Source organism: Oncorhynchus mykiss, chromosome 10, assembly GCF_013265735.2.
Source record: "Oncorhynchus mykiss isolate Arlee chromosome 10, USDA_OmykA_1.1, whole genome shotgun sequence".
Classification (NCBI taxonomy): Eukaryota; Metazoa; Chordata; class Actinopteri; order Salmoniformes; family Salmonidae; genus Oncorhynchus; species Oncorhynchus mykiss.
Window position 1 is genome coordinate 70,855,931 of NC_048574.1, and position 20,100 is coordinate 70,876,030.

At 41.9% G+C, this 20,100-nt stretch overlaps 1 protein-coding gene and 1 long non-coding RNA gene across 2 annotated transcripts in view; both read left to right on the forward strand.

Annotated features, from left to right (window-relative positions):
• Positions 1-934, forward strand: part of LOC110491145 (hydroperoxide isomerase ALOXE3-like) — a 30,582-nt gene extending 29,648 nt beyond the window's left edge. The window contains exon 15 of the mRNA XM_036933817.1: positions 3-934. Within this exon, the coding sequence (XP_036789712.1) occupies positions 3-182 (180 nt within the window). The 3' untranslated portion in view covers positions 183-934. The remainder of the gene's footprint in view (positions 1-2) is intronic.
• Positions 935-10,603: 9,669 nt separating this feature from the next.
• Positions 10,604-19,846, forward strand: LOC110492555. Its single transcript, XR_005034219.1, has 4 exons — positions 10,604-10,681; positions 11,198-11,247; positions 11,390-11,552; positions 19,651-19,846. It is a non-coding gene; the product is annotated as an uncharacterized LOC110492555 (long non-coding RNA).
• Positions 19,847-20,100: the final 254 nt, after the last annotated feature.

Genomic DNA, 20,100 nt, shown 5'->3' on the forward strand with positions numbered 1-20,100 from the left:
AGGTCGCGCTTGCAAATGGCTATCAGGATCACTTCAGTGAGAAGACCCCTCTGGAACTGATTCACGAAACTCAAAATGTGCTGAAGAAATACAACTTTGAAATCCAAGGCAGGAATGTCTCTTTGCCCTTGCCATACACCTACCTGAATCCCAACAATATGGAGAACAGTGTGGCCCTGTAAAATGAGTCGGTCGTATTTATTAGGCCCCAAATGGAAGAAATGCACAGATACATGGAGAGACTACCTTGTTTTCTGTTGAAACCTGTTTTAAAACATGTATCTTATGGTGTGCCCTAATCAATATGACCCACTTTACTCTATTGCGGTTCAGTCCACTTTTTCTTTTTAATAGCCACATGCAGCCAAGATGGGAAGTTAAATGTTTCTACTTCTGTGTTGTTGTGAATGCCACTAGCTGATTCCTGTCTATCTAAGTATTTAGTTGGGTTCTTCACCCTTGTATAACTGAATGTTTGTACCTCAGGTCCCTTCCTGTTATTGGCAAAAACCTAACCTTGCATGCAAAACAGGAAGCTACTGTATTTGCTTCACCTGGACTCAGTATGTGGCCTTCCATTTTCCAGCTAACCAGCAGGAGGTGTGGTGTATGGTTCCCATAGAGACAGGTGACCTTAAGGAGAACTTATTTCAGATACCTGCCTCCCTTTAAAACGGGAGTGTTGAGAATAAACTACCAAATGGACAACACCTACAGACCTCACTTCCCATAGTGCCTTGCTGCTGAGAGAGAACTGCATGTGACGTTCCTGATTTATTAGCAGTGTAGCTTGAACCCACTCAATTGTGTGAGAGCCAAAAGGAAACTCCTGTCCATACAGCCAAGATACAATTATAATCTCTAACTCTGCTTTGTAACTCTTTGCTGGCTGATCAACAGCTTTTTGATTTCATGCAATGAAGTCTGAGTTAATTTTCATCCTTGTCTCTTTCAGTGTTCATTGTCCATGTTGCCCAAGCCGTTTTGTTAAACTGGTTAACCTTTACACACCGGTGCCTTATACTGTGTAGCACACAAGGATATAAAAGGTGAAGATGGTGAAACGTGTAAATCTCCATCCAGACTTTCAGTAGTCAGTCATTATTCTTCATGTTACACTATGATTCAGCTATTGAAATAACTTGTAATGCGATTGATTATCCTCCCATGAACATGGATATTGAACATGGATATTAAATAGGGGACCATTTTTCAACAAACCTTTACTAGGCGATACCTAATTCTCAACTTGGAAGGCACTAGTGTCTTCTACACTTCCATGGTCAAGACAGATGGGTGTCCACCCCACAGACGGTCCACCCTAAAGTGCTGCATGTCATGAGCCTGACTCAGAAATCAAGAGTCGCTTTGAATGACACCCACCTGTCTCGATCAATGACAGGAGATCAGACCTCGAAAAGATGGCGGCAAATACACTGAACAAAAATGTTAATGCAACATGTAAAGTGATGATCCTATGTTTCATAAGATTAAATAAAAGATCCCAGAAATGTTCCATTTGAACTAAAAGCTTTCTCTCAAATTTCATGCACAAATTAGTTTTTATCCCTCTTAGTGATCATTTCTTCTTTACCAAGATAATCAATCCACCTGACAGGTTTGGTATATTAAGAAGCCTATTACTCCATTATTATTACACAGGTGCACCTTGTGCTGGGGACAATAAATGACCACTCTAAAATGTGCAGTTTTGTCACACAACACAATGCCACAGATGTCTCAAGTTTTGAGGTAGCGTGTAAACTGACTGCAGGAATGACCACCAGAGCTGTTGCCAGAGAATTTAATGTTATTCTTTTGTACCATAAGCTGCCTCCAATGTTGTTTTAGAGAATTTGGCAGTACGTCCATCTGGCCTCACAACCGCAGACCATGTATAACCCCACCAGCCAAGGACCTCCACATCTTGCTTCTTCACATGCGGGATTGTCTGAGACCAGACACCTGAACAGCTGATGAAACTGAGGAGTATTTCTGTCTGTAATGAAGCCCTACACCTATTTGAACTCTGAGAATGTAGAGAACAGTGTAGCAATCTAAAACGACTTGGGAGATAAATATATTCAGTTTGATCTATTTTGATGCATTTTCTGGGTAACGCAAAGCCTTACATTGAAAGCAATTTATAAAGGCATACACTATTAAACATGCCACACCTACAACCTAGACAATGTTTTACAGCTTCGCTAAACTGTCCCAGTTCTATCAGATAAATGGAAATCTCACTATGGGTTCAGTCAGAATGTTATTGCTGTATCATGAGTGTTAACTGTGTTAAACCAACACACACCGCCACATGGTGTCCCTCACAGGCAAAGAACTTGTTGATGTTATTATTACATACATGTAACAGTCAGTATCTGGTGTGGCCACCAGCTGCATTAAGTACTGCAGTGCATCTCCTTCTGGCAAATCTGGACTGCACCAAATTTGCCAGTTCTTGCTGTGAGATGTTTCCCCACTCTTCCACCAAGGCACCTGCAAATTCCCGGACATTTCTGGGGGGAATGGCCCTAGCCCTCACCCTCCGATCCAAGAGGTTCCAGACGTGCTCAATGGGATTGAGATTCGGGCTCTTCGCTGGCCATGGCAGAACACAAACATTGCTGTCTTGCAGTTAATTACGCACAGAACGAGCAGTATGGCTGGTGGCATTGTCATGCTAGAGGGTCATGTCAGGATGAGCCTGCAGGAAAGGTACCACATGAGGGAGGAGGATGTCTTCCCTGTAATGCACAGCGTTGAGATTGCCTGCAATGACAACAAGCTCAGTTCGATGATGCTGTGTCACACCGCCCCAGACCATGACGGACCCTCCACCTCCAAATTGATCCCGCTCCAAAGTACAAGCCTCGGTGTAACGCTCATTCCTTTGACGAATAACGCGAATCCCACCATCACCCCTGGTGAGACAAAACCGTGACTCGTCAGTGAAGAGCACTTTTTGCCAATCCTGTCTGGTCCAGCGACGGGGGCTTTGTGCCCGTAGGCAATGTTGATGCTGGTGATGTCTGGTGAGGACCTGCCTTACAACAGGCCTACAAGCCCTCAGTCCAGCCTCTCTCAGCCTACTGCGCACAGTCTGAGCACTGATGGAGGGATTGTGTGTTCCTGATGTAACTCGGGCAGTTGTTGTTGCCATCCTGTACCTGAACCGCAGGTGTGATGTTTGGATGTATCGATCCTGTGCAGGTGTTGTTACGTGGTCTGCCACTGCGAGGACGATCAGCTGTCCGTCCTTTCTCCCTGTAGACTGTCTTAGGCGTCTCACAGTACGGACATTGCAAGTTATTGCCTTGGCCACATCTGCAGTCCTCATGCCTCCTTGCAGCATGCCTAAGGCACGTTCACGCAGATGAGCAGGGAACCAGGGCATCTTTCTTTTGGTGTTTTTCAGAGTCGGTAGAAAGGCCTCTTTAGTGTCCTACGTTTTCCTAACTGTGACCTTAATTGCCTATGTGCCTCTGTAAGCTGTTAGTGTCTTAATGAACATGCACCTGTGGAACGATTGTTAATTGTTTATAGTTCATTGAACATGCACCTGTGGAACGATCGTTAATTGTTTATGGTTCATTGAACAAGTATGGGAAACAGTGTTTAAACCTTTACAATGAAGATCTGTTATTTTGATTTTTACAAATTATCTTTGGAAGACAGGGTCCTGAAATAGGGACGTTTCTTTTTTTGAATCCAGCATTGTTTTACGAGTCAATTCAAAGACCATGTGCCATGGAATTGGTACATCAAAAATCTCTTCAACTATTTTGCAATTTATATGGTGCAGCTGTCAATTTGTTGGTCCTTAAATGAAACTGGTATATATTTATCACAATTTTCTTTAACCAATTGTACTCTTTAATGCAGGGCCAACAGACAAGTTCCTAACTTTTTCCCACTTCAACTTGCCTCATCCATTTTTGTGGTAATGATGCAATTAGTTGGTTGTAATTTTGGGTAGAGCAAACATTTCCACATGTCTGTGTTAGCTGCATGTGTAACATAACTCCAGTCTTATTTGTAATATAATTTACAATTATTTCTTTTTTAAATGTCATCGAAAAAGTTTTTTTTATCAATTAGTATCTTTGAGTTTAACCACAATATTTGTTGTATTATTTGTTCTGTCTTTTCAGGTGGATTAAACTGAAATTGCAATCAACGTTCTATCAAGGCACAAGGCGAGACCCAAATGCAGACACAGGAGGCAGATGGTTGGAGTCTTAATGTTTATTAATCCAAAGGGGTAGGCAAGAGAATGGTCGTGGACAAGCAAAAATGTCAAAACCAGATCAGAGTCCAGGAGGTACAGAGTGGCAGACAGCCTTGTGGTCAAGGCAGGCAGAATGGTCAGGCAGGCGGGTACAAAGTCCAGAAACAGGCAAGGGTCAAAACCCGGAGGACTAGAAAAAGGAGAATAGCAAAAAGCAGGAGAACGGGAAAACCGCTGGTTGACTTGGAAACATACAAGACGAACTGGCACAGAGAGACAGGAAACACAGGGATAAATACACTGGCACAGAGAAACAGGAAACACAGGGATAAATACACTGGCACAGAGAAACAGGAAACACAGGGATAAATACACTGGGGAAAATAAGCAACACCTGGAGGGGTGGAGACAATCACAAGGACAGGAGAAACAGATGAAGGTGTGACAGTACCACATAGCATTGTACCAGATCTTCAGTTTCTTGACAATTTATCGCTTAGAATAGCCTTCATTTTTCAAAACAAGAATAGACTGACAAGCTTCAGACGAAAGTTGTTTGTTCCTGGCCATTTGGAGCCTGTAATCGAACCCACAAATTGATAGATTATTTTAAAAATGTAACCGGGATTAGTTACATTCTTAAAAACAGCTGATTACTTGATCTAATAGCATGTAGGATTACCTGATCTAATATCAATAGGAACATTTGATAACACTTTCACACACCCTTAAGACTTCTCACATGCTCTCAACTCGGCAAGATTCTATTGTCCTGTTGATCGCTCATCAAGAGCGGATTGCTTCTTTACTATTCCAATTGATTGAATGAATAGATAAGGCTGCCAAACCATTTACACCGGGCCCGCTGGCCAATCAGACTGTCGTCTGGACTCCATAGAGCTTTTACTTGCTGCTTTGTTGCATATTTACAGTGCACTTTCACCCTCTCTGACAAGCAGGATAGAACATACTTAGTGATTGTTGAACATTTGAAACTGTGAATGCATGCAAAACACTGTTTTGAACACTGTTAACGTTGACAAAAATAGGGTCCCAAACTTTCTGTATTATCTTATGTGATATTAGTGCCCAAAACTAATTACCACCTAGGCAGGGTAGCCTAGTGGTTAGTGCGGTGGACTAGTAACCGGAAGATTGCAAGTTCAAACCCCTGAGCTGACAAGGTACAAATCTGTTGTTCTGCCCCTGAACAGGCAGTTAACCCACTGTTCCTAGGCCGTCATTGAAAATAAGAATTTGTTCTTAACTGACTTGCCTCGGTAAATAAAAAATACAAATTAATTACTATATGGAACAATTCTGAAACCCTATTTTGATTTGTAGTCCTATTGGGTTTGACAATCACTGGCTAAGGTTGCACATGAAAGTAAGTTGACTCATGCATTCCTGCAAGGACATCCGATTTAGTTTATACAACTCATCTTTTCAATCATACCATTTTAGTAGTCAAGCAGCCTACACTTAGAATGGAGCACTTTGACTAGTTTAGATAGGATCATTAGATTACACATTTTTTCTGTTGCCTGACCCTGCAACAATATTGCCTTGACCAAATCATAGGCTCGTGCCACCAACTGAAAACGTTACAATGGAGCCCTGTGTGTGCTGTCACAAAGAATATAAACACACGTGAATTGTAGGATCTATATGTTTTCACACAAGTCCCCAAATTGGAAATAATCATGTTACTAAATTAAATAATTAGTCTTCCTTATTCCACTGAACCAGAGAGGTATGTCAAGGAAGTTGTTCACTTTTCACAGTAAGGGGAAACCTCTGAACTATCCAGACAAGACGTTAAACCATATGAGTCATAAAGGAAATAAGAGGTATTTCAAGGAAGCTGTTCACTTTCCATGGTAAGGGGAAACCCCTGAACTATCCAGACAATAGTCATAAAGGAACTAAGACATTTCCTTAATCCCTAAACCCTGAACTATCCCAACAAAGTACATTTTACACTGAGTTTACAAAACATTAAGGACACCAGCTCGCTCCATGACAGACTGACCAGGTGAAAGCTGTGCACAGACCTTTGATGGGGCAGGTGCTCCAAATGAAGAAACACCAACAAAAACGTAATTCCATTCATATTGTTCTACTGCAGCCCCCCAATTTCAAAAATAATACAAATGTTTCTGCAAAAACTCACACCATCACACATTGTAGGTTAAGCAAGCTTGAACCACACACACACCATGAGGGGTTGAAAGCCAGGGTCAGCTATGGCACAGCGCAGGGCTTTGCTAAACGGCACAATAGCAGGAGATTGTATCCCGGTTTTGGGAAACCTGAATAAGATGCCTGGATACTGACAGGATGCAGTAGCATGTAAACATCTTATCCCGCTTACTGTGGTTTTTCGTGGTCTGCGCAGGCTGTTTCACATAGTATCACATTTGATGTTCAGATGGGAACAGTAAAAAAGTTGTAACTGAGGTCTGACAGTAGCCTATTAGAATATTAACTCCTGCAGAATGAACTGTTTCTCGCAGCAAAATTATAGACCAAATGTTACATTTTGTCTCAGGAACAGGAGCGGAGAAATTATTCTTTGATTAATATCACTAGCTGCAACATAATAACATTTTACCTACCATTTTTATGTTTCTGCGTCCAGTATGAAGGACGTTAGAGGTAGTTTCACGAGTTAATGCTAACTAGCATTAGTGCAATGACTGGAAGTCTACAGAAACAGTTAGCATGCTAGCTGTTCCTGTTCATCCAACTCTGAGAAAGTAGATAAATGTTTTCTTTAATTAATATAAGGGAAATTGCTGATTTTTTTTCTGTATATAAGATTGTTTTGCGGGCCGTCTATGTGGTCATGTACGGGATCGAAAAACGGCTTCAGTGTCAACTTAAACAACCAAAACCAGACAGAAAGCATGCAAAGGATATTGAATTGTATACAGTGCATTCGGATAGTATTCAGAACCCTTGACTTTTTCCACATTTTGTAACGTTAAAGCCGTATTCTAAAATGGATTTTTTAAAATTCTCCCCCTCATCAACCTGTACACAATACCTGTAATGACAAAGCAAAACAGTTTATTTGTATTTTTTGCAAATTTATTAAAAACAAAAATTATTACATTTACACAAGTATTCAGACCCTTTGCTCAGTACTTTATTGAAGCACCTTTGGCAGTGATTACAGCCTCGCGTCTTCTTGGGTTTGACGCTAAAAGCTTGGCACACCTGTATTTTGGGAGTTTCTCCCATTCTTCTCTGCAGATCCTCTCAAGCTCTGTCATGTTGAATGGGGAGCGTTGCTGCACAGCTATTTTCAGGTCACTCCAGAGATGTTAGATCGGGTTCAAGTCCGGGCTCTGGCTGGGCCACTCAAGGACATTCAGAAACTTGTCCCGAAGCCACTCCTGTGTTGTCCTGTTGGAAGGTGAACCTTGGTCCCAGTCGGAGGTCCTGAGCACTCTGGAGCAGGTTTTCATCAAGGATCTCTCTGTACTTTGCTCCGTTAATCTTTCCCTCGATCCTGACTAGTCTCCTTGTCCCTGCCACTGAAAAATATCCCCACAGCATGATGCTGCCACCACCATGCTTCACTGTATGGATGGTGCTAGGTTACCTCCAGAGGTGACGTTTGGCATTCAGGCCAAAGAGTTCAATCTTGGTTTCATCCAAATCTATTCATTTAAAATGATTGATTACTTCTACTTGCCATTATCATTCACCTGATAAGACAAGATGCTACTTTTTTTGTTAACATAGGATGGGGGTCCCTGGGTTTCCTGTTTGCCTAGGTGGTGTCCATGGGCAAATTTGTTTTGAACCACTGAACTAGATTGTTGATGATGCAATGATAATTCTATTGATTTATGACATTCTGGTGAGCAAGGCTTTATTTAGTGTTCTAGATGAGCATCAGGTAATGACAGAAGAGAAGACGAGTGTATCTAATCATAGACACGTTTACTAACAGCCTACCTAATGTCAGAAATTATAAGCAGAAAAAAATATTTCTGCAGTCTCTGGGCAATTTAGGAAAATTCTGTTTATTCAGGGAAACTATCCCGGACCTCTATACCAGGTGGTGTCAGAGGAAGGCCCAAGCGATTATCAAAGACCCCAACCACCAAAGTCATAGTGTGCTCTCTGTAACTGTACGGCAAGAGGTACCGATGCACCAAGTCTGGAACCTACAGGACCTGAACATCTTCTACCCCTTAAGCCATAAGACTGCAAAATAGTTCATCCAGATAGTTAAATAGTTAACCAAATAGCTTTCTGCATTGGCCCTTTTTGCACTAACTCTTGACTCATCACATACGCTGCTGCTACTGTTTATGATCTATTCTTATTTATCCCCAGGTATATGTACTGTACATACAGTGCCTTGCGAAAGTATTCGGCCCCCTTGAACTTTGCGACCTTTTGCCACATTTCAGGCTTCAAACATAAAGATATAAAACTGTATTTTTTTGTGAAGAATCAACAACAAGTGGGACACAATCATGAAGTGGAACGACATTTATTGGATATTTCAAACTTTTTTAACAAATCAAAAACTGTAAAATTGGGCGTGCAAAATTATTCAGCCCCTTTACTTTCAGTGCAGCAAACTCTCTCCAGAAGTTCAGTGAGGATCTCTGAATGATCCAATCTTGACCTAAATGACTAATGATGATAAATACAATCCACCTGTGTGTAATCAAGTCTCCGTATAAATGCACCTGCACTGTGATAGTCTCAGAGGTCCGTTAAAAGCGCAGAGAGCATCATGAAGAACAAGGAACACACCAGGCAGGTCCGAGATGCTGTTGTGAAGAAGTTTAAAGCCGGATTTGGATACAAAAAGATTTCCCAAGCTTTAAACATCCCAAGGAGCACTGTGCAAGCAATAATATTGAAATGGAAGGAGTATCAGACCACTGCAAATCTACCAATACCTGGCAGTCCCTCTAAACTTTCAGCTCATACAAGGAGAAGACTGATCAGAGATGCTGCCAAGAGGCCCATGATCACTCTGGATGAACTGCAGAGATCTACAGCTGAGGTGGGAGACTCTGTCCATAGGACAACAATCAGTCGTATATTGCACAAATCTGGCCTTTATGGAAGAGTGGCAAGAAGAAAGCCATTTCTTAAAGATATCCATAAAAAGTGTTGTTTAAAGTTTGCCACAAGCCACCTGGGAGACACACCAAACATGTGGAAGAAGGTGCTCTGGTCAGATGAAACCAAAATGGAACTTTTTGGCAACAATGCAAAACGTTATGTTTGGCGTAAAAGCAACACAGCTGAACACACCATCCCCACTGTCAAACATGGTGGTGGCAGCATCATGGTTTGGGCCTGCTTTTCTTCAGCAGGGACAGGGAAGATGGTTAAAATTGATGGGAAGATGGATGGAGCCAAATACAGGACCATTCTGCAAAAGACCTGAGACTGGGACGGAGATTTGTCTTCCAACAAGACAATGATCCAAAACATAAAGCAAAATCTACAATGGAATGGTTCAAAAATAAACATATCCAGGTGTTAGAATGGCCAAGTCAAAGTCCAGACCTGAATCCAATCGAGAATCTGTGGAAAGAACTGAAAACTGCTGTTCACAAATGCTCTCCATCCAACCTCACTGAGCTCGAGCTGTTTTGCAAGGAGGAATGGGAAAAAATGTCAGTCTCTCGATGTGCAAAGCTGATAGAGACATACCCCAAGCGACTTACAGCTGTAATCGCAGCAAAAGGTGGCGCTACAAAGTATTAACTTAAGGGGGATGAATAATTTTGCACGCCCAATTTTTCAGTTTTTGATTTGTTAAAAAAGTTTGAAATATCCAATAAATGTTGTTCCACTTCATGATTGTGTCCCACTTGTTGTTGATTCTTCACAAAAAAATACATTTTTATATCTTTATGTTTGAAGCCTGAAATGTGGCAAAAGGTCGCAAAGTTCAAGGGGGCCGAATACTTTCGCAAGGCACTGTATCTACCTCGATTACCTTGTACCCCTGCACAGTGAGCCGGTACTGGGACCCCGTGTATATAGCCAAGTTATCATTGTGTATTTATTCCTCATGTTATTATTTTTCTCTCTGCACTGTTGGGAAGGGCTGTAAGTAAGAATTTCACTGTTTGTTTACACCTGTTGTTTACAAAGCATGTGACAAATAAACTTAGATTTGATTTTAAAGGCCTTAACATCTTATCCTGATAAGACCTTAACCGGGATATGAGCTAACTTTGAATGTGTGTAAGCTGTAACGAACACAATGAGGGCGTCTGCTTAAAGACTAAACTATAACGAATCATAAGTTAATGATTTTTGTTTCCTCATTTCTTCTCTGTTAATGAATGATTGAACAAACAAGACATATGTAAACCATATAAAAGAGCCGTGATGTCTGAGGTGCTGAGTACAGTGGAACTCTGATTTCTCACTGCTAATTCACTGCATCATATCGGGGTAAGAAAGCTGAAATCTTATATGAGCTAGATATATTTATAAAGTTCTTTATTTGTCACGTACTAGATTGATCCCATGTTCCTTTTTCATTTGACTTTGCTGTTGAATGTTGAATATAGCATGCAATAAGTGTTGACTCATTTTCATACTTGTAGTTACTATTTGTGGCTCTGAGTGTCATCCATGTAGCTTCAGAATTATTATTTTTCTACTCTATATTTTTATCACTAAATGGTCTTTTGACTAATCAGATCAGCTTTTTTTTGCTAATAATTGGTTGAACGATAAGAATTTGGCTGCCTGTGTAAATGCAGCCAATGGCCCTTAAATTCAAATCTGAACCTCGAAGCCAGTTCCACTGCTTTTTATTTTTCATTCTTCCCCTCTAATCAGGAAGTGATTTAGAACTGTGACACCAGGTGGATGCAATCCATCATCAGATATAACAGAAAACCAGTAGCAGTCTGGTCCTTGTAGTGTAAGATTTGAATAACCCTGCTGTAATTGTCTCCCTAGGCAGACGGGTTGTCTTCCACATTAACAATGTTTCCGTGCTGTTGTTGTAGGTAAGGTAACGATCCCTTTGGGTCATCCTGTGGCCTCATTCTGACACAATAGCTAAACAAAAGGGATTGGTCATCAGTATAAATGAAATATTGAATGTATCATATATTTATCATATTTCTGTCTTCTGAACTTGCTTTGTAGTAGAGACAACAGTGTTATTTACAAAGCAGAGGTGTTCACTGGAGAAATGCTGTACGCCGGCACAACGAACAGTATCTATATACATCTCCGTGGCACAATGGATTCAAGCCATCGCATCTGCCTCCCCAAAAGTAGATTCATTGGGGGCCACCGCCGAGGGGCTGTGAGTAACCCATTGCCACAACTTTCCTTCCTTTGACCATCTGTCCATTTGGGTGACAAAATATACATCCATTCACATCATTTTCATTCTTATGACTAGCATATACTAAGCTAACATGTGGAATTGTTTAAGATGATCATACCCAGGATAATTTAGCTATTAGAATTGTAGGACCCCTTTTATACACCCAAAAATATTTGATGAAACATTGAGTTTGGCCTTACTGCTCTTAGCCCATAGAAAACTTCATATATAGATGAACAGATTATCTAAAGGAAGTGTGCTCTGAAGTATCTGTCCTATATCTGAGAGATATAAGAAATATCAGGAAACTATTTATATATATGATTTTTACATGTATGTACCCCTTATTTTAGGCACTAAACTATCTTCATATATACTTCCATTCATTTTTTGTAACTGGTTCCCCGCTACCTTTAATCTAGTCTTGTGAAGCTTGCAGGCTTCCTAGAGCAAAACACATGCTTGTGATAGTCTCATCTTTCCATAGAGGGTTCATCATAGTTTGTAGGCCAAACTGTTCGGAAGCTACAGACGTTTTTGTGAGAAGACAGATTGTGTCTCGTGGTCTGACAAACACAGCTCTAGCTCTGCCATCTTTCACCCTAGATGCTGAACATCGGTGGATGCGATGGATTGAGACGCAGCCCATGCAAAATATGATCTCTATCTTAAACTGATGGATTTTGATGGGGATTTTTGTTTATGCTAATTCGATATCTGCAGGGGCACAGACATAGACACTAGGGCAGTTTAAACTGGTTGGAACAAGGGGAGAGAGTACATCCCAAAAACTGTCAGCCAAGTTCTCCAAAAAGTTGTATTATACCCAGTTGAGAATCAACATTCAGGGCATGTTTTGAGCCCCCTGGGCATGTTTTGAGCCCCAATTAAATAAATTCTAGCTTTATTTCAAGGGAGAGGGGGTGGGTTCCTGTTTTGTATGTTATTTTGGCATTAGTACGTGTCACATCATACACTGCTCAAAAAAATAAAGGGAACACAAAAATAACACATCCTAGATCTGAATGAATGAAGTATTCTATTAAATACATTTTCTTTACATAGTTGAATGTGCTGACAACAAAATCACACAACATATCAATGGAAATCAAATTTATCAACCCATGGAGGTCTGGATTTGGAGTCACACTCAAAATTAAAGTGGAAAACCACACTACAGGCTGATCCAACTTTGATGTAATGTCCTTAAAACAAGTCAAAATGAGGCTCAGTAGGGTGTGTGGCCTCCACGTGCCTGTATGACCTCCCTACAATGCCTGGGCATGCTCCTGATGAGGTGGCGGATGGTCTCCTGAGGGATCTCCTCCCAGACCTGGACTAAAGCATCCGCCAACTCCTGGACAGTCTGTGGTGCAACGTGGCGTTAGTGGATGGAGCGAGACATGATGTCCCAGATGTGCTCAATTGGATTCAGGTCTGGGGAACGGGCGGGCCAGTCCATAGCATCAATGCCTTCCTCTTGCAGGAACTGCTGACACACTCCAGCCACATGAGGTCTAGCATTGTCTTGCATTAGGAGGAACCCAGGGCCAACCGCACCAGCATATGGTCTCACAAGATGTCTGAGGATTTCATCTCGGTACCTAATGGCAGTCAGGCTACCTCTGGCGAGCACATGGAGGGCTGTGCGGCCCCCCAAAGAAATGCCACCCCACACCATGACTGACCCACCGCCAAACCGGTCATGCTGGAGGATGTTGCAGGCAGCAGAACGTTCTCCACTGCGTCTCCAGACTCTGTCACGTATGTCACATGTGCTCAGTGTGAACCTGCTTTCATCTGTGAAGAGCACAGGGCGCCAGTGGCGAATTTGCCAATCTTGGTGTTCTCTGGCAAATGCCAAACGTCCTGCACGGTGTTGGGCTGTAAGCCCAACTTCCACCTGTGGATGTCGGGCCCTCATACCACCCTCATGGAGTCTGTTTCTGACCGTTTGAGCAGACACATGCACATTTTTGGCCTGCAGGAGGGCAGGGCTCTGGCAGTGCTCCTCCTGCTCCTCCTTGCACAAAGGCGGAGGTAGCGGTCCTGCTGCTGGGTTGTTGCCCTCATACGGCCTCCTCCACGTCTCCTGATGTACTGGCCTGTACTAGCGCCTCCATGCTATGTTTGCTGACAGACACAGCAAACCTTCTTGCCACAGCTCGCATTGATGTGCCATCCTGGATGAGCTGCACTACCTGAGCCACTTGTGTGGGTTGTAGACTCCGTCTCATGCTACCACTAGAGTGAAAGCACCGCCAGCATTCAAAAGTGACTAAAACATCAGCCAGGAAGCATAGGAGCTGAGAAGTGGTCTGTGGTCACCACCTGCAGAACCACTCCTTTATTGGGGGTGTCTTGCTAATTGCCTATAATTTCCACCTGTTGTCTATTCCATTTGCACAATTTGTCAATCAGTGTTGCTTCCTAAGTGGACAGTTTGATTTCACAGAAGTGTGATTGACTTGGAGTTACATTGTGTTGTTTAAGTGTTCCCTTTATTTTTTTGAGCAGTGTAGTTAACAAAAATAATGCAAAATAAAATAAAAAATGATTGAGGTAATAAAGCCTCCATACTTAAATGTCCTATTTTTTGCTTTCTTGACTAAGGCAGCTCCAAAATGCAGGTGTTTCAGCCTAGCTCAGTGCTTTCTGTGGTGGTGGGGCAGCCAGCGGAAAATACAGAGCATAGGGGTTGGTTATGTTCTCTAGTTGCGCTGTGAGTGGCTAGTGGTAGTGGTAGAACTCGAAAATTCAAGCCTATTGACCGCTGCCATAGAGTTACATTAGAAGTGCCTATCCAAGAAGGCTCAAAGTCTTTGGCCACAGATAAAATTACATGAAATCACATTATCTACAGTAGCTGATCATGTCACAATCATACTTTCAACATCTTAGCTAGCAGTCATGAATCAAGTCGACAATCTACTGCCAAATCCTTTTTAATCCTTGTCATATGAAGAGAAATAATGAAGAGAAATTATCGACAAAACGCATCGGTGCTCATCGGCCATAAACATTACACATCAAGTTGGAAATCGCAAATTCAACAATGTGTGGTTTGGAAGGAATCAGTGGCTAACTGCAAGCATTACAAAGCAGTCGCTAGCCTGCTATTCGGTGGAGTTGGTGTGTGGTCCCAATTCTCGGTTTATGGTTTTCTTTTCCAAGCTTAAAATTATAAACATTCAACATTGGCAATGCTGTCAATCCAGCATGATTTCTGTCGTGCTCAAAACAACTTTCAACTCAGAACTGGGAAATCTGACTTCATTGAGTTCAAGACAACTGGGAACTCAGGAAAAAACTAGATCCGACTGGAAAAATCCAAGTCGGGAGCTCGGGCCTCTTTCTAGAGGTACGACCTGAAGATCACTGAGGTCATCATGATTCAACCTTGTTTTTTTCCCTAAGTTCCCAGTTGTCTTGAAAGCACAGTAAATCCAGAGAATGCCAGACTTTGACAACGTTTGATGACAAAATTTGCCCACGAAGGACCGCCGCGCAACCTTCCTATTCAAATGAGCACAGCACAACAAGAGTCCCAAAAAATTATTGTATGCTGCTCCATACATGATGTAATATGCCAGAGAGAGATGTATACTGTAGCTAAGAAAGTAATACTAAGTGTATGTTGTGTAGTAAGCTGTTAGAAGCCCATGTGCCTCACCTTAATAATTTGGTCTCTTTTGCCCTCTTAATTTCACCTACTGTTCTGACTTGGTGGTGCACATTAGCTGCTAATCTGTTTCAGAGAAATGTATTCATCAAATATTGTAAAAGCTTTCATTGTATGCTTATATGCACCCTTTATTTATCATACTGTTCTGACTTGGTGTACAGGGAGAACACTGTAAGAACGGTCCATGTTCTGAATTCTGCCGCTGTACATTTCAAAAGTGCTGAACAAAAAGTTATTGACTAGATCCATCCTAGCTCACTCATTGTCTTAATCGAAATGATCTGATTGCCTCTTATTTGCTTGTAGTCCCCTTATGCCATAGTTTGCACACCTCAATTGTCAGTAGGAACCACATTAATTTAAGCAAGTCAGCCATATAAGCTATGTTTTTTTAAAGGCAGCAAATGATGCTGAATGAACTGATTCACTGCCATACAAGGCTCCGTTGATAGCCAGGTGTAGCAGTGGCAAGGTGTGGGGACTCTGCTCCTGGGACAGCTTTATGTAGGCCCTAAAGGTTTGTGGGCACTGTTCATCACCGGTATAGTGCAATGAATGTATTGTTTAGTGTTGTTTTGTGTAGTGGCTTTGCTGGCACGCATCCCCCAAATTTCCTTTGGGTTTGCCCCACCGATTACCACAATCCATCTGTGTGTAGAAGTATATGTGGAGTAGGACTGTCCCCCAAAACTGTTGATAGACCGAGAGTCGTCTGTTCCAATCAATTGTTTGGAATTTTAAAACGTGCTTTTCCATATACAGTGCCATCGGAAAGTATTCAGACCAGTTAGATTTTTCCACATTATTCTAAAATGGATTAAATTTCAAAAAATTCACAGCAATCTACACACAATACCCCATAATGTCAAAGTGAAAACAGGTTTGGACATTTTTACAAAAAAACACATTCCTTAATTACATAACTATTCAGACCCTTTTCTATGATACTCGAAATTGAGCTCAGGTGCATCCTGTTTCCATTGATCATCCTTGAGATTTCTACAACTTGAATGGAGTCCACCTTTTTGTAAATTCAATTGATTGGACATGATTTGGAAAGGCACACACCTGTCTATGTAGGGTCCCACAGTTGACTGTGCATGTCAGTGCAAAAACCAAGCCATGAGGTCGAAGGAATTGTCCGTAGAGCTCCGAGGCAGGAATGTATTGAGGCGCAGATCTGGGAAGGGTACCAAAACATTTCTGCAGCATTGGAGGTCCCCAGGAACACAGTGGCCCCCATCATTCATAAATCAAATCACATAAATTTTTTGTTGTCACATGCGAATACATTTGTATTCATGTTAGCTGATAAAATTGCTGTACAATATGATATTGTTGATATCTGATGCACATTCAAATGTCATAAAAATCAACACTGCACAGCTCTCCCTGTCCTCTGCCATGCCCTGATTTTATTACTGCGGATGATATCTGGAAATGTGCATTACTGAGACATGTTTAAGAAAGACTGTTCTGAACACTGATAACCTTTCTGGATATAACCTTTTTCTGCAAGACAGATCTTCCAGTGGTGGTGGAGTGGCAATCTTTACCAAAGAACACCTTCAGTGCTCAGTTGTCTTACAATTGGTTTTGCTGGTTTTCAGCATTAAGCTTTCAAATAGCTCTTTGTTGATTGTTGCTGGTTGTTATTGTCCACCATCAGCACCGGCCTGTAACCTACTTGCCCTAAGCTCTCTCCTGGGCCCTTACAGTAAGTATGAATTTGTCCTGATAGGTGACCTAAACAGGGACATGATTAAACCATCGGCCCAAGTCTTAAAACAATGGGACTCCTTAAATCTCTCTCAGATCATTACTGACCCCAAACACCCAGAAAAGGCCGGTGCTGATGGTGGACAATAACAACCAGCAACAAGCCTTGATGTTATCCTCACAAATAATCCTGATAGGTATTGTAGTGGAAATTCTAGTCAGGGACACTCAAAGTCAATATTAAATGAATAATCCTTCATTACCAGCGCACTGGAGAGGTTCCAACCAACTCAATGCACCAAGTACAATGGTTGATTAGGAGCTCTCTCTTCTGGGGCAGTCCCGTTATCCCTTATATTCTGGTTACAGACATGTTACATAGTTGATAGAGTTGGTTCTGGCATGTGTCTGGCACAGTCTCCTATCTTAACTGAAATAACATATTCTGGGCGGTCTGCCAGATGGTCCTAAGGAGGGGGTCATGTCGCCCCACCTCATATCTTTACCAAGCACAGGCAGGAACCAAGGATTATTTATGACACTAAGACAAGATGAACATTTTCAAGGCTGTCTCTTTACATTATAAAAATGTCCATCACAGTATCATACTGGTGTTTTCTGTAATAACCTTAGTGATCACTGTTTCACGGCTGCTCAGTTAAATGAGTTGTCCGGACTTGTCATAGACGCTTGGAAGACAGCTACAGTGCTTCCTTTATTTAAATTGGGAGCTCATGTTGATCCTAACTGTTATAAAAAGTGTTGGAAACACTTGTAGTATTCTCTCTGGTATGCATCTGGTTTCCGCTCAGGTTATGGATGTGTCATTGATTACCATCTCTGAGGGTTTAGAGCTTGAGGTAGTCACCTCATACAAGTACTTGGGAGTATGGTTAGACAGTACACTGTCCTTCTCTCAGCACATATCCAAGCTGCAGGCTAAGGTTAAATCTAGACTCGGTTTCCTCTATCGTAATCTCTTCTTTCACCCCAGCTGCCAAACTAACCCTGATTCCGATGACCATCCTACCCATGCTAGATTACGGAGACATCATTTATAGATTGTTAGGTAAGGGTGTTCTCAAGCCGCTAGATATTCTTTACCATTCGGCCATCAGATTTCCACCAATGCTCCTTATAGGACAAGTCACTGCACTCTAAACTCCTCTGTAAACTGGAAATCTCTGTATACCCGGCGCAAGGCCCACTGGTTGATGGTTATTTATAAAAGCCTCTTAGGCCTCACTCCCCTCTGAGATACCTACTGCAACCCTCATCCTCCACATACTACCCATTCCCTTACAATAAAATCTTTAAAACTATGTTGAAGGTGTGGTCTGTACCTAGTGAACAAAGTATTAAACCCTCTGTACTGTTCCAAATGCCAAATTAAAGCTACATTCTGGAATTTAACAAACCTCCAGACGAGCTTCAATGCCATTCAACACCCCTTCTGTGGCCTCCAACTGCTCTTAAATACTAGTAAAACTAAATGCATGCTCTTCAACGAATCGCTAACCGCCTTCCCGACTTGCATCACTACTCTGGACGGTTCTGACTTATGTGAATATATGAATATGTGGACTACTATAAATACTTAGGTGCCTGGCTAGACTGTAAACTCTCCAGACTCATATTAAGCATCTCCAATCCAAAATGAAATCTAGAACCGGCTTCCTATTTCGCAACAAAGCCTCCTTCACTCATGCTGCCAAACATACCCTTGTAAAACTGACTATCCTACCGATCCTTGACTTCAGCGACGTCATTTACAAAATAGCCTCCAACACTACTCAGCAAACTGGATGCAGTCTATCACAGTGCCATCCGTTTTGTCACCAAAGCCCCATATACTACCCACCACTGCAACCTGTACGCTCTCGTTGGCTGGTCCTCGCTACATATTTGTCGCCAAACCCATTGGCTCCAGGTTATCTATAAGTCTTTGCTAGGTAAAGCTCCACCTTATCTCAGCTCACTGGTCACCATAGCAACACCCACCTGTAGCACGCGCTCCAGCAGGAATATTTCACTGGTCCTCCCCAAAGCCAACACCTCCTTTGGCCGCCTTTCTTTCCAGTTCTCTGCTGGAACGAATTGCAAAAAGCACTGAAGTTGGAGTCTTATATCTCCCTCACTAACTTTAAGCATCAGCTGTCAGAGCAGCTTACCGATCGCTGCAGCTGTACACAGCCCATCGGTAAATTGCCCATCCAACCAACTACCTACCTCATCCCCATATTTGTTTTTGTTTTTCTGCTCTTTTGCACACCAGTATTTCTACTTGCACATCCTCATCTGCACATCTATCACTCCAGTGTTAATTGCTAAATTCTAATTACTTTGCCACTATGGCCTATTTATTGCCTTACCTCCTTACTTCATTTGCACACACTGTATACAGATTTTTCTATTGTGTTATTGACTGTACGTTTGTTTATCCCATATATAACTCTGTGTTCATTTTGTCGCACTGCTTTGCTTTATCTTGGCCAGGTCGCAGTTGTAAATGAGAAATTGTTCTCAACTAACCTACCTGGTTAAATAAATGTGAAATAAAACATTTATAAATTGAAAAACAACAAAACAAACAGGCTCAACTTAGTCAACGTTGAGAGAAAGTTGTTTGTTTGCTGGGATCAGTCTAACATGTCATCTATCTCTCTGTAGGTGATTGAGCTTGATGTGTTCTGTCCTTCCTCCCTGGGCCATCTGGAGTTTGTGGTGCTGGAATCAGAGCCGTACCTCCCATTCTGCTTCCTCAACAATGACTGGTTCTGCTCTAAAGTAGTGGTGACCACACCAGAGGGAGACACAGTCAACTTCCCCTGTTACCACTGGATCTCAGGCAATGAACGGCTGATGTTCAGGGAGACCACTGGTCAGTATGTTGGTATATAGATCATTGTCTAGGTTAAGTTCTGAGTAGACCTGCTGTGCCTACTATACATCAGCTCGCTGAATGTAATTTGTAGTTTATTATGAAATGTGTCAAACGGGCCATTTTTATGGAATAATGGTGGATATACTTTAAATGGTTTAAGATGTTGATCAATAACCCTAAAACATGAAAATAATCACACTTTATGGCATTTTGTTGATAAGGTAAACTGATATTCA